The sequence below is a fragment of the Python bivittatus genome, unplaced genomic scaffold, assembly GCF_059951505.1.
Source record: "Python bivittatus isolate LINGU-HERP-01145 unplaced genomic scaffold, Pbiv_v1 ctg000480_np1212, whole genome shotgun sequence".
NCBI classification, from domain to species: domain Eukaryota; kingdom Metazoa; phylum Chordata; class Lepidosauria; order Squamata; family Pythonidae; genus Python; species Python bivittatus.
The window spans coordinates 77,178,334-77,193,695 of record NW_028277075.1 but is presented as its reverse complement, the minus strand read 5'-3'; the positions used below and the strand labels follow the sequence as shown (position 1 = coordinate 77,193,695).

At 42.3% G+C, this 15,362-nt stretch overlaps 1 protein-coding gene across 14 annotated transcripts in view; it reads right to left on the bottom strand.

The window, feature by feature from the left end:
• Window positions 1-15,362, bottom strand: part of TNS1 (tensin 1) — a 325,093-nt gene that overhangs the window by 46,568 nt on the left and 263,163 nt on the right. For 9 of the 14 annotated variants that reach the window (XM_088146384.1, XM_088146386.1, XM_088146387.1 and 6 more), the window contains 3 exons: window positions 10,632-12,380; window positions 4,969-5,055; window positions 3,231-3,272 (listed from right to left, as the gene is read on the bottom strand). In XM_088146384.1, the coding sequence (XP_088002510.1) occupies window positions 3,231-3,272; window positions 4,969-5,055; window positions 10,632-12,380 (1,878 nt within the window). The remainder of the gene's footprint in view (window positions 1-3,230; window positions 3,273-4,968; window positions 5,056-10,631; window positions 12,381-15,362) is intronic. The other 5 variants (XM_088146390.1, XM_088146391.1, XM_088146392.1 and 2 more) reach the window with 2 other exon arrangements.

The following is a 15,362-nucleotide window of genomic DNA, read 5'->3' as shown; positions in this document are numbered from 1 at the left end:
GGCTAGACATGAAAATAACTATTGGTATTCAGAGCAGGGCAACAGAGAAACTTCTATATTGCTGCCCTGGCTAATGACTACGACTGAATAATCCTGTTTTATATTTCTTGATTCTGCACAGATCTCAGAATGTTTTTGAAGTATATTTTGTATCAAAACTTCTTCTGTCATTCATTCTGGTGGAGAGGCCAACACCACCTCCTTCATTCTCAAAAATAAGATGCATTTTTTTTTGTTAGAGAAGAAAACAGAAGTCTAATTCACAAGCCCACACTTGTGCACATAGGGGACATTCCTTCTGTAATATACTCTTTTGTCTAGTTTCACATTAATGGCTGAACCTAATTTATTAAGGCACAATTCAAACAAAACATTGGACATTACAGAAAACAAAAGCAAGGAAACAAGAACTGGTGAGGTGCAAAAAAAAAAAAGAAGAAGATATGAGATCTGGTGCAATCACTGAAATGGTAGGGAATGGAAAAAGCATTTAATTGTTAAAGTTGTAAAATGTGTAACACTCATTTAAGTGGTATCATGAGATATAGAGCTGTTTTCAGTTTTTTGAAAAACTTTTTAAAATGAGAGATAAATGGGACTTTGGACATCTATCCTTTAGTGAGCACATTAGCCTTTTTTCCTTCACAAAAAAAGTCAGACCTTGAAGTTAAAAAAAGACAAAAGCAAAACAGGGAAAATGCGAGGATTATAATGGATGTTCATCTCATATAACTCACTTTCCTCCTCCCCGTGGCAATTTCGCAGTAAAGGACCACATCTGGAAGCAGCCAAAGATGAGATATAGGTTCAATATCATTCATCCCTAAAACTCACTGGATGACCTTGTATCAGTCACCCACCCTAATTCATCTCATAGAACCGAGAAAAGGGAAGGGGGATATATTCTTTGAAGGAAATTCAATCTGTAAGTAACATCTATTTATTTCATCACTTGTATCCTGCCTTTTAAAATAAAAATCTCTCAAGATGGTTTTGCAAAACAAAACAGTAATAAAAACAATGTATTGTCGAAGGCTTTCACGACCAGAATACAATGGCTGGTGTGGGTCTTCCGGGCTGTGTGGCCGTGTTCTGGAAGTTTTGTTTCCTAACGTTTCACCAGCATCTGTGACCAGCATCTTCAGAGAGCAGGAGCACAGACAGGAGCAGTTCTCTCTGTGCCCAGGATGAGGTGACCCTTTTGTGGGTATTTATAGAGATCTGGGGCGGGGGGGATTGGGCTCTCTGAAGATGCCGGTCACAGATGCTGGCGAAACGTTAGGAAACAAAACTTCCAGAACACGGCCACACAGCCCGGAAGACCCACACCAGTAATAAAAACACTTTAAAAATAAACATTGTCAGTTAGCATATGGGAAATAGTAAAAGCAATCATAATAAGCCTCACAGGAAGAAAAGAGTTTCCACAGTATCTAAAATGAGAATATAAAAAGCTAGATGAATTCCAGAATAATGGTACCATCAAAGAGAAGGTCTCCCTCACCTGATCAGATTGAAAGATAGTATAAACTGAAGGGAAGTGCTAATGTTGTTTTTAATATTAATAAATATTGATAGTATTTCCTGTTTTTAGACTAACACTAATAGTTTCACCAGATTTTACAAGAAACACAGTATCTGATAGGTTGTCTCTGTGCTATGTCTCACATATCAGCAGTAAGGGAGCAGGTTTTTAAACTGTAATTGCTTTTTACCAGCCATAATGGCTTGGTTCACTCCTAATACTAAATCATAATGGGTGGATCCACATATTTCACTAAACCAACAATAAACATCATTGACTTAGTGTAACAGTGAACCAAGCCATGGTGTGATGTCATTAGGTAATGTATCTCAGGAATATAAAGAAGAAGGTCCAAAGGGATATAAAATGGCACTAGGTTATCAGATTACTGTGAAGTTCCCATGACCGTTGGGAACTAATGGAGAATTACCAGATGTTGCTTCAGGTCTGCTTGAAGAGTGGATTGAGGCCTCCTCCATCAGCAGTCATGTGGTTTCTTGAAAATAGCTAACTTTACTTTGCAAGCAGTGAGCTTTGAGGAGAAACAACTGAATTTTGCAGTAATTTCTAGCCTGAACAATCTGTGTACCCATTGGTGGGACTGCCTGGTTTGCCCTGCTTCCCAATTTGTTGGACCCTGGTGTGATGGCTGAGTCGGAAATGGTTAATTGCAAAATTCTTCATAGCAGAAAGGGTATATTGGCTTTCCTCCACAATGCACAGTGATGCCAGCACTGTAACTGTTTTAATATATGTTTACAAAGGGCAGGGGGGGTGTCTTTTTGCATGAAATTGAGGTGGTGGCAGGCAGTCCAGTACTGATTATAAGAGACATCTCACTGTTCATCTGTTGGCGAGAAAGGGAAGGTTAGCTATCACATCTTGGTTAGCACTGTTGACTTGCAGGGGAAGAAATCATAGCCATTCCCATGTTGTCTGTTACTTAAACAATAAAAACAGTCCTCAAGCCCTCTTTCCTTTCAGTCATTAAATTTGAAGACTTGTCAACAGAAACATTGGCCCTCCAAAAGTGCCTTTGCTTTAAAAGGAAAAGAATATTTTACAGTACTTATGAAGGAACCTTACAGTACAGTACAGAATCCATAGCTTGATCTGCCTTTACCGGTAATTTGAGCAGTTAAAAGATTAGCAGGATCGGACCCATGCTGGGAGAAACATGGCTAGCACAAGAGCAGCCAACTATTCACTCACTGTAGATTCCTCTCCCACACCCCAGGAATACTAGTGCCTCTCAGCAGAAGAGATAACACCATTTAAAGAAATTTTGGGGAATCACAGAGTTTATGCAATAGTGCTGAGGCTCTTTCCTATGTGTGAGCCATTTCCATCATTCTAACAATATTCTATAGAGCTGATGTGCGTGGGGCCCAAACGTGTGAAGTCAATCACGCATGCACTGGTGCCCATTCCAGTTCTCTTTCCACTCCTTTTCAATTTGGGGGACAGGGGGGTGAGGCTTGTACGTATTCATTTTCATTCCACAGTGAGGCCAGAAGCCAAAGTGACAGGCTATCAGGTGTACAGCATGCTTTTGCACTAATCCTGGAGCTGTCTGCCAGACAAGCAAAGTCTAAATGAGATCACGGTCCCCAGGCCCTCAGGAAGCAAAGAGTGGACAAGCGAAAAGCCATCTTCCAGACCAACTAAAGCATTGTGAAATTTTGCAGGCGTTCAAATTCCAAACCTGTAGGGACAGAGTTGGGTGGATTCAGAAGGCCCAAGTATCCTGTAATTGGCACAAATTAAACAGATTAAACAGTAGTATCTTCTGTTAGAATGGCAGTCCTTCTTACTGAAATATAGAGATTGACACAAATCAACACTGATTTTAGAAGCAGTCCTAACAATGATGCAAAAGTTAACGGCAAACATTTATATACCATGGGGGTTGCATTGGTGAAAAAAAGTTGAAACATTTTTCAAGTATTCAGGACTCCCTGCTGCTAAAAAGGAAGTTCCAGTGAAAGGTCATTCTTCTCTGGAGAACTTCAGGCTTGCTGTTCCATAAATTCCAAGTATGTAATAGGACACTATGAAGCAACTGCACTTTTGAAATCCATTGGCAGCCTCCTTTCTCCAGAGTGGCCCTGGTGAATCAGATCTTCTAGAATTTACACACCCACATGCTCACACTTTCTTTCTTTGCCATGCAGAACTGGAAGCCCCTACCCTGATTCCATTCAGTGCTGCCAGGCTCCATGGAAAGATCTGAAGTAAAATGCCACAGCAGTGCTGCAGAACACACACAGGCCCTTAAATAACTTTGACATCTGGCCAAGCTGTATTGAAAGTGAATATTCCATTCCTGAACCGTTGCCTCTTTCCACAACAATCCCATGCAAACTCCTCCCTTCACCAGTTCCATGCACACTCCTCCCTTCAACATTTATGGAAATATTGATCCAATGCCAATCACAAAGCAGTAGTGAGTGTGGTTGCCCTGAAGAAGACAAGCTCTCCCCAGCCAGTCCTTGTGCAAGTGATTTCTAGCTACACGCCACAGATGAGCATCACATAGAGCAAATGGATCTCTCATTGAGCTCACTAAACACGCTGTAATAGAGGAAGGGAAGGGAAGAGGAGGAGGAGGAGGAGGAGGAGGAGGAGGAGGAGGAGGAGGAGGAGGAGGAGGAGGAGGAGGCAAAAACATAACCAGTGATAGAAACAAAAATGTTGGAGTTAGTAAGGCTGTTTTTAGAGTCCAGTCCTGGGCAGCACATGGGTCCGATACAGATAAACATGGAAAAATTGAGGGGACTCTACAGAGTATTACATATTTCCACGTGAGTAGGGACCTATCACTGTCTGAAACAAAGATAAAAAATGCAGTGCCTGCAGGAACCAGTCTTTTGGTAAACACCACCCTGGATGCTCACCAGGCTTTGTACTCCCTTTATTTTTTAAAAAAAGACTTTTTGGATGAGGATGGGGAAGGAATCTGGCCAATTGCAAGGAGCAAGAGAGCCTTTGGTCCCACAAAGATACAACAGAATAGTAAACTGCATCTTCTGAGGATGTTTGCCTTCTAGTTCATGGCATTTTAAACAAGCTATGGGAGATTGTGAATAGGCAAGGCTGCCATTTTGTGAACACACCTATTATGTGCTTTCCAAATTCCACATGCAGTTGCAGGGGAAAAAAATGTTTATCTGTGGTGTGAAGTCATCCCTTTCACTGAAAAAGAAGATAAATTTCTCAGACCTTACTTTCTACAATGAAAGTTAGCTAGTAAATAAATGAACGGTGCCATGTTGGAAAGGACTCTTAAATTAGCCATATCCTTCCACCCCCACAGTATGGAAAAAAGCTGCACCTTTCCAGTTTAGAGTTCATGCCACAGCAAGGGAGCCTGAAGCCATGCAAGGGAGACCTATGGCAGGAAAGTCCAAGGAGAAAGACGGAAAAGCAGCAACAGAACAAACCAGAAAAGGAGAAGGATCGCTGTCGGTGAAGAGGAGGATGGGGGCTTTTCATGCTCTTCCGGAGGTCCCGGAGTTTGGCGTTGTATTCTGACAAGGTGAGATGGAGGTAGGGTGGATAGGAGTAGAGGAGCAGAAGGTCAACCAAGGATGAAACAAAATCCATCATGGAGAGTGTGTGAGAGAGAGAGGACACAGAGAAAGAACAAAATTACAACAGACAAAGGAGAAAAGGGGAAAAGAACATAAGAGAAAATATTAGTTGAAATTTTACTCCAGACTTTAAGACATTGCCTTGAGAGTGGGTCATAATACAAGACCTGAAGAAAACTCTTCAATTACTAGTTCTTTCACTGTACCTTGGATATAGAGGGTAACTTCAGGAATAAGAATTCTGAGGTAACAAACACCATTCAGACTGCTAGCTTCCTTTGGACTCAAACCATGCTCAGGACACAACCCTTATCAACTTGGTATTTGAACCTCAATCTGACACATGGTGGTCTAGCTCATGGTAAAAACAGGATGTGGTCTGTTGTGGCTTCTTCATCTGTATTCCTCTCACATGTAAACAGGGTGGGAAAAAAGAACTCCACTGGGCAGTGGTGCAGACTGAGTCCAGAGGAAGAAACAAATGAAATGAAATAGAGAACAGCAATAATATCAGGAGGTGAAGGACCTCGTGGTTATCTCACCTAAGGAGTTGATAGTGTGACAGGATACAGATAAAATGCAAATGCAATCATGATATAAATGTGGCTCTATGACTACTCATATTATAAGAAATGGAGTATCTGTGATACAGACATATCTGGACCTTCTTCAGTAAACATTGCTGCACTTCCTCTTGACCAAAGGCTCAGCCTATCTCTCTATCCTGTCCTGAGTTTCTTCTCCTCCATCACTAGCACTTTACATTTTTTGCCATTGCAACAATATGCTCATTTTTTAATATTTGTCTAAGTACCCATTTGTTAGTAATTAGTTTAACCAGAAAATGCATCTATTTCACAAGCCTCATGTACTGCCTTTATCAGATACTTTTGCACAACTGTCAGTTCTGTCAGTCTGTGTTAATTAGCTAACAACATACATGGAAAAAGTAAGGTGGCAATTTAATTATAATTCCATTATAATTCCATACTTTTGAAGAAAAGCTTAGACTCAAAATTATTTTTGTTGCTTGTAATGTTTGAGAACTGCAATAAATCAGTGGGGTAACTAAGATTGCCTTCATATTCATATATCAAGTACAAAAAGGTTCATGTTAAAAGCATTTCTCTCAACCTCTGCCTCAGCATTTCCATACAGGCTGCAATCCTATACCTTCTATACGTAGGAATTCCCTTTTGGTGGGACTTACTGCAGAGCAGACATATATAAGACTGTGCTGTATCTGTCATTTAGCGATGAAAAATTTATGTATTGCTATTAAAATGCTTTCCCAATATTTATTTTAATAACAAACTTCAAAACGTATGAAATCTCCTACTCCTAGATAGCAAATCTGGATTCAGGGTGGATTTTAATCAGTCCTGAATACCAGGGAATTTGGGAGTTTCCTCAATATGCAGTTCCACCCTCCATCCAGAAAGGCTCTCATAGGAGAGGTAGGCATGTAATATGAACTAAATTGTATAAGTAACTCCATTAATTCAGAGGAGGTTAAATTTAGCCCCAACTGTCCCAGTCCTCTGCGGGATGGGGGCTAAATTACTTTGCTTTCCTCTCCATGTTGTGTGAACAGCCTACCAGGGAATTAGTTCATTCTTGTGCCAGAAACTGAGATGATGTCCTAAAGAGGCCATATGAAAACAGCCCCTCTGTAGGAACTGCTCTGTAGTTTTTACCAGCCTGAAGCAACTGGGGGTTGTGAAAAAGGGGTGGAAAGTGATATGGGGTAAGCAAGACTTCCCCTTTACATCTGTCTTCACTGGCACACCACAAATTCCTCCACTCCAGAAAAGAAGTAGAGGGAGAAGAGGCCAGGAAAGCCAGAGCTTCCGGCATCTTCCGGAATGGTCAGAAGGACTAAAGCAATGTTTCTCAAACTTGGCAACTTTAAGATGTGTGGACTTCAACTCCCAGAATTCCCCGGACACCCAAGCACACCAGACTAAAGGATTCAGAGGGGATGACAGAGTTGTTATGGCTGGCAAACCCAACCCAACCGTAGTGAAATGGATTATGAAGCATGACTCAGCCAGATCGTGCTAATTGTTCCAGGGTTTCCATTTAGACCTTGGGTTCTCTTGGGATGAGCAGGATTTTCAGGGATGCTGAAACTAATGCTTAGCTTTTCCTGGGAAGCAAGTCCTCCTAGTGACATTTTGCTGTAATCACTGCAGGAGGGGTCCCCTGCCCCTGAATAGGAAACTGGAGTTCTCATGACAGCGAGAACCAGAGAGGAGGATGATCTGTGAAATTCCACACATACTTGCCTTGGAACAAACAGGCAATTTATAGCAAGTCATTGTAAATAACATGCTGGCCCTTGCTCTTTCAGCTTGTTCTGGGCATTTCCTTCTTATCATTCTCTAGCGTCTGCCAGTTGTTTGCTTTCAAATTGGGCTGCATGATGGAAAGGGCAAACCTGTCCATTTTGGTTTCATTTGAGTTTTCATTTTTCCAATCTTATATTTAGATTCTCCGTCGATTTGCATTTAAAAACAAAAAGTCAACACAAAATTTCATATGCATTTTGTGTGCATTTCTCCCAATTTACATTTTTTTTCCCGAGCAGTTTGTCATAATAAGTGACTTTGTGCATGCTTTTCCTAATGTGTATATTTTAGTATGCTCTTTTACTTAACACATGCATTTTTATGCTTTCTTTTTTGAATTGTCAAACTACATCTCCAGGTCCAGAAACCTGTATTTAGCACATTGGTGCATCAGTTCACATACATGTTCAAGAAGTTCAAATTGGATAAGTTCACACTGAATTGAAATATGAACTGAACACATTTCCCCTGTAACTTTATTAAAATGTAGATTTTGAACAAGTTCTAAAAAGTAAGTTTCTTCTGCAACACATTGAAGTACTGTTCTGGAGAAGATGAAAAATCAGTGGATTATGGGTATTACTGCCAATTTCCAGGCAAACAAGCACTGCTTACTGCTAGGTTTTGCGTGAATGGACAAAACTCCTTTTATCTGAGTTCAGGCTGTGAAAGAACACTGAGCACCTAAACTAAATTCCAGGAACGTATTTCTACCACAGATTCACTACTTAAATTAAGTGCATCTACACACATTACAAGAATGTGTAGCACAGTGAATCAGCCTTGTGCTACTTTTTTTTTTCATCTTACTGTTTTCTTTATCCCCAAATAAGCCATTTTCTCTCTGCTCCCCAACTAATACTTTTAATGCCCACGCCCCAGAAGCTGAAAAGCACCCTTGGCTAGCACTGATGGCTGGATTAGATCCAGGACGTTTCTGAGTAGCTCTACAATTAAATACTTTTTCATCTAATTACCATCTCTGAAACTGCTGAGGCTGACACTGCATACTGAATGCAATCGTCACATTATTTCCCCACCACTATGTATCGTGGTTTTCAAAGAATTCCAGAGCTTTAATCCCAAAAACAGTTTTGGAAAGTGTACCCTCTGTAATTTCTGCTTGGGCAAAGCTTGTTCAATATGCAACCTTGTTCAATATGATGAAGGCACTTACTGAAGGAACTATTGTTTCAAAATAATCTATCCATATCAGTTAAAAGGGAGGGTTGCCTGAATACATTTTTAAAAACCTTCATGGTATCCAAGACAAAACATATTTACCTGTTGTCATATACTGCATGGAATAAAATCTAGAATCTGTTATGTAAATAAAAAGTCAAGTCTGTTTTAAGATGGCAAGCTTCTAATCATCAGGTTTTGGATCAGCATTTTTTTAAGGTGGTCAAATATATGCTTGAAGAGAGATGTTTAAAAAGCACCTGGACAGCTGGGTTTAGTAAAATTATCACTAGGGGTGGAAGAAAAGGCTGTTGAGCATGGCATTAGTAATGGGTCAGGAGTGGGGATCTAACAGGCTAAAGCGTTTTAGTCCATTATAATTCCCTTCCACTGATTATAGCAGGGTCAAAGATGCTTTCGACCAGGGTTATAGGCCAAAGGGTTAGGTACCTTGTCCTTTCTGTGCCACAGACACGCTACAAAAAGTGGGATTCCACCACTTTTTCAGATATCTAGAGTAGCAAAGACAAAGCTCTTCGGCAAAGCCTTTTTCACCAAAAGGGAAACAATTATGGGAATTTCACCCATTTAAACTCATGCACATTACTTGTTCTCAGCAAATACCATTTTCTCAGCTTGGAGAATGCAGAGCCAAGCCCAAGACTTCCAGTGCTCTGGGCTTCAGAAAAAGACATGAAAGAAGCACCCGAGGCTATGGAATATTGAGCTTCTATGGGTGTGGAGGACATTTCCTTCCTAAGTCAACAACTTGCAGCAAAGACACTAAAAGCTTTTTGCCACTCACTCACTGGATATAAAATCAAATCAAAGCCCTGTCTTGTTTGCCACAGTCAGCCTAGCAGTTGCTGGGTAATTTCTCCCTAAGATCCAACCTATCCAACAATGTTGTATTGTATGTTTTAATGTCAACTGCTAACAATTACACATTAGAAATACGGGCTTTCATATGTTTCAAGTTGTAAATTTGGGGCAAGGGAGGCATAGATGCACGGTACCAGCCCACTGATTAGCTGTGGCTATCAGAACCCAGGGAGAGCATCCAAATCCAGAGAAGTGAGCCCAGTGGCCCCCAAAATCAACTTTTCTCCTTCTGGGAGAAGGAAGGAAGGGAATTCTCTACAAAAAAAGCTTGGGGAAAGGTTTGTGGTACTCACTGTTAACTCATGTTACAAAGAGACTATGTACAGATTACAGAAAGCCAACATATAGCAATGATACCCCAACTTGCAGGTTGAAATGGTGGGGGAGGGGGATCCTCTAGTCTTCAATATGGGACAATTAGGGCTGCAGTCCTGCCTGTACCTCCAGCTTAACAGGGGCAGACTATCTGAGCTATAGTATGTACTATGCTGGCACTATCAAATACTTGGTGTTTGAATATGACACACTTGCAAAAATGCTAGCCATTACTGGCCCAAGACAATAACTTATGTGAAATATCTGAGACATTTTCACACCCCTATATTAATTCATGCATTGCTATGCATAGGGGAATTCTTCAGCTATGCATTTTTCTCCATGAATTGCCAGGGCAGCCCTTCCTTTAGCTACATCAATGCTTGAATCTCTTTTATTGCACCACCAACAGTCCCCTTCTAACCTCTCAATCTGTAACCTCCTGGAACACAACCTCCTTGGGCATGGCATGCAGATCAAGTATGAGGCACAGTGCCCAGGCCATTGTTTAGTACTGAATAAATAGTCAATAGCAGCTATTGAAAATCTATGCATGCTTAGAGAAAGGCCATTGTGGGTGCAAATGAAACATTCTTCTTTTCTGTATTACCGTATTTTCTCTGTGCTTTTTATGGGAAGAGTTCAGTTTATCACTTTAATTTGAATGAAGCCATCCTAACAAAACCAAGTTCCTAAGCATCCTACTACCTAGAAAACCCACATTTCAATCCCTAAAATAGAGCCTGCTTATTTGTAAGAAAACACAAAGCAAGACTTCCTTACCTGCTACTCTGTGAGCCACCAGACCTTCAAGATGCAAAGGCTCTTCCCCTGAGGCCTGAGAGGCTTCTCCATGACTCTCAGCCTCCTTTAAGGGCATCTGGGGTTGGACTGCTGTTGTGGATGAGGGAGGTGATATCAGCAAAGGATGCTGCCCTTCCATGACCTTGCATGCTGCTGCATGAGACCTAGGAGATGTGGGAGAGCTTCCTGCCATCTGCCCATGGCTTTTTCCTTGTATGACAATTGGCTGTTGGTTCTGATAGCCATATGGAGAATAGGCCTCTCTGAAATCTTGTGCTGGACGCTCTGGTTCTCCAGCACTGTTGAGCAACAGTTTCATAGGATGAGCTTTGGGTACTGGTTCGGCCATCTGGGGCACACTGGTGCCTAGGGAGTTTTGTGAAGGGCTTCCTGGAATCAAGCCAAAAGCATTGGTGGCCTTTGGTTGCACCACTTGAGGTCCAATCACAGGTTGGGCAGACATTGAAAGAGTTACTGGATGTGGCCTGCCTTCTCTGGAAGCCAATGGAACACTCTGGGATTTGTGCATCATGGAGACAGAGGGATCCAGGTCATACATGAGCATGTTGAGGGCTTCAATTGACTGTTCTATTTCCTTCTGGGAGGCAACTCTAGGGAATTCAGGGATGCTGATGCTTTGAGGGGGTGCTGCTTGTGAAGGGCTGGATTGAGGGCTCACACTGGCAATACTGGAACTTTGGCTGTCTCGAGCACCATCCTGTTGACGCGATGGTGGTCTGCTACCTCCACCTTGTTGCTGCCAAGAATTAAGCCCCCTCTGGACAGCTTCCCGACTACTTGTGCTTCGGGCTGGTGCTTGGGGAAGCTGGGAGGTTTCAGCAGTAGCTGTGGGGAAGGACTGGGAGCGGTATATGCTATTTGAGTCACAGCCATAGGGATACTGCTGGCTGGAGGCTGGTAGCTGGGGTTGTAACCAGCCAGGAGTGGGGAAGCCATGCTGGTGGTAATCAGCCAGATTTTCTTGGGCAGACACCGAGGGCCGGATGTGCCCGTACAGATCATGAGGATGACGCCCCATGATGTTCCGCAAGGCATTCTGGTTGTTGTAGGGATAACCACCATTGATAACCATCTCTGAATCATGCAGCTTGTCTAGGCCATTGAAATTGGACGAACCATTGGGCAAGGAAGTGAGGCTCTCCATCCGGGGGGCCTCATGATAGCCCATGTCACTGGTGTTGGTAGTGCCATCGAAAGAGGAAAGGGTACCTAAACTACCCACACTGTGTCCATCCTGGTTGGGCAACTCATCATCCAAAATGTCAGTTTCCCTCTCAGCCACTAAGCCAGCAGCTTCTCCATTGACATGAACCTGAGCTGGTATTATATGGCGGCCAGATGAAGCAGAAGCAGCCACTGTTACCTCGCTGGGGCTGTGGTTGTGCATGGTGGCTTCGTTTTCCAAACCAAATCCACTGAGCAAACTCTCAAGCTCCCGCTTTTCTTCAGGGGTCAAAATAGGGTTGTTTCCTCCACTGCTGCTGGGGACTGAAGGGGCTGCCTGCTCATCGGTCTTGTCTGTCTTGGTGGACGCCGTTGAGTTCCCTGAATCGCTGCTGACCGAGAGTGTGTGCTCAATGTGGTTGGGGGCGGCAGAAAGGGCAATGCGATTGGGGTTGACAGCGCCAGTGCTGCCGTGAAGCGAGTCTTTCTTTTTCACCTTGGCATAGAGGCTTCCATCTAGGGGCCCTTGAGTGTGCCCAACTTCTGCATGGAGGATCAGAGAAAGAAGACAAGGAAATCAACAGTTAAGCCAGATCTCCCAGTTGAGACTTAAATAATGTCTTGGCTGGTATCTGCTTTTAGTTACAAACAGAAGAAACACTGCAACCCTGCCAACTGACTGCCGGGCACACCATATCATGTGCGCTCCTGTCCTCTGCAAAGAAGAGACACCAGTCTGCCTCCCTGAGGTCTGCGCCATATCCCCCTGCCACAGGAACTCATTCCAGCTGAAGAAGCACTGATGAAAACTGGGCCAAAACAATTGTACAGGACTCCTTCCCCTTTTCTTTCCCCCCTCCCCCCCATCATCTGAACACAGGATGTTTTGTGGCAGATGCACTTTACATTGATCCAAGGATATAGGAAACCTGGGGGGGAGGAGGGAAGGGAGGGGAGGGGGATGTAAAACTACAAAAATATAAACAGTCTCCCATGAATTGCATTCTAGGAGCTGAACCTCTGATTTTTGCTATAAGCCAGGAACTACAAAATACAGGAGGGTTTTCAAGCACCAGACAGGCCCCTATATAGGTCTGCTTGGTTCTACTTGGCCAAAAAATGGATCTTGGCAACTGCAATGGAGAATATAATGAAAAAGTTGGCTGAAAGTGCAAGCTTCTCTCTACTGGTTGCTGAGGAACATAAACGGGAGGGTACTGTTATCTCCAATATTCTGTTTGTGAGTTTTCTGTATTTGACCCACCACTGTGGGGACCAGTGTTAGACTAAGGACATGCATCTGTGACATGTTAATCAGGCAATGTGACAGGTGGTTAAACACACTGCTCCACACTTACCTACACTTGCCCAACCCATCTCGCCCCATTAGGGACAGTGATTGGTGGTTGTTTTTCCACTGGCAGCTGAAATTCAGTAGGAGAGAAATGAAGGAATCTACCAATCGTATTCCTTAACTTGTCCCATATTAAAACTATACTGTCAGCACCAGTTGTTAGCCTAATTACAGAGATAGAATAGGACTTGGTGATCAACCCAGCAAATTTTATGCCAACAGAGTTTTCTGCCAACTCAAAGACTGGTGAGTTGTCTGCCTGTGCCCTAAATAAGACTTTGGTCATAACTGTCACAAGACAGTATTTTCTGTTTTAATGCTGAATAAATAGAACAACTTACCCAGAGATCTTGTCAGATAAGTAAGATTAAACCTCTGTTTACCTTCTTATATGAAAGATCTCTGATAAAATTTATAGTTGCATTAGGTCACACATTTGATGCTTCAAAACTATTTTTTGTGTGGTGTTCAGGCATGTTCAAATAGGGCTGTAGAGTTTTTAAAAAAAAACATTCTATTTAATCATAAAGAAAATCAGGCAATATGTTCTTTTTCTTCTTCTATTTTGAAGCCTCTATGAAGTTTCCTGGAACTGCTTGAATACAATATGGAATGCACTTGTTCAGGGGGGAAAAATGACTTATATCTGGCAAAAAGCCAAAGATTGATTCAGGAACAGAAAATGAACTAATGGAAGAGTGTGGAGTCACAAAGTGCTTATCTGCAAAGAGCAAGAACTTCTGAAATGGCCTTACAATTCTAACCTACCACAATTCTTTCCCACAGAATACAAGGACGCATACATACATGTACACATATCCATACACACACATACATACACAGACAGACACACATCCTGATAGCAACTATGGAATTAACCTGCAGTAACTATACAGTTTACGTAAGCAAAAAAATGGTAAATTCAGCATATACCTTCCTTTGCTTGCCCAAAGAGGAGGCTAAAGTAGTACATATACACTCAAAATCATCATCAAAGCACCAAGCATGCATAAACACACAAAGAAAATGCTCAAGAAATACACAGTAGTGCTCAATATTTAAAATACAAGGCATTTGTTTATTTCACGGCCAGCTGCATAATGGTGATGTGCATATACAATCCCTCATCTAAAATTTGTTTACAGTAACTATTAGGTGAGGGGAGGAACACGCACATCCTTACAAACAGGCAGTCATAAAATACTTTCCAGGGTTTTCTACTGATCAACAGTTAAACCTACTAAATCTTTTCTAAGTTCTCTTAGAGAACTTTCAACATAGTTTTTCGGAACTGACCTTTCCCAGAAGGCTATATGTAGCCCAGGTTGCCCAATTGCAGGCATGGAATGAACCTCCCACATTCTTCCCAAGGGTTGGGCAGCTGCACATACAAGCAACTGATGAATTTTGTGGGGAAGCCACAAGAACAACTGAAGAAAAACATATACGTAGACTGCTTCTCCTCTTGGAGTCACACCATCCCTACCGTGCTCTTACAACCTTCCTCTATCAACCTCTTGGAGCTATTAAGATTCATTGGTGAGGTTGTATAACCAGAAGAATTGATGCTACCACAATGGCACAAATGACCTCTTAAGAAGTGAATTGTTGGGCATACAACGAAATACATCTGTATTTAGTTATCAAGTCCAAAAGCTGCTCCTGGTGCCAACAGAACTCTCCCAAAGTCATCTTGCTGCTAAACAATTATTTTTAATTTGAAAACACAGCCAAAAGACATACCAGAATGCATCCTGCATGTCATTCTATTTCAAGGGTCCATGGGAAACTGAGAGGGGCAAAGAGGAGAGAAACTAATCTTGTCCCCAAATACCTCTTCAAGAGGATCACCCACCAATTTAGGGTGCTCATTGAAAGAATGGTGGGTATTTTTCAGGGTGTTCTGGATACCTAGCTGACCTTGTTCTGTCCTTGCGGTATTTCTATCAAAGCTGCCCCTATAAATAGCAGGTTGGGTCCAGGGAATCGTTCAGTGTGCCCCAGAGAAGGTGGTGCTATTGTGTAGAATAATAGGCTGTTCTGCCCCCATTACTGCCAGCATCGTTCTATATATTCCCAAGATAACAGTGAGCCTTATAGAGGTGATACCTCCTGTTCCATTGTAGGGATGAGCATCTGAGAGTGGCATGTCCCCACTTGGGAAGCTGAGC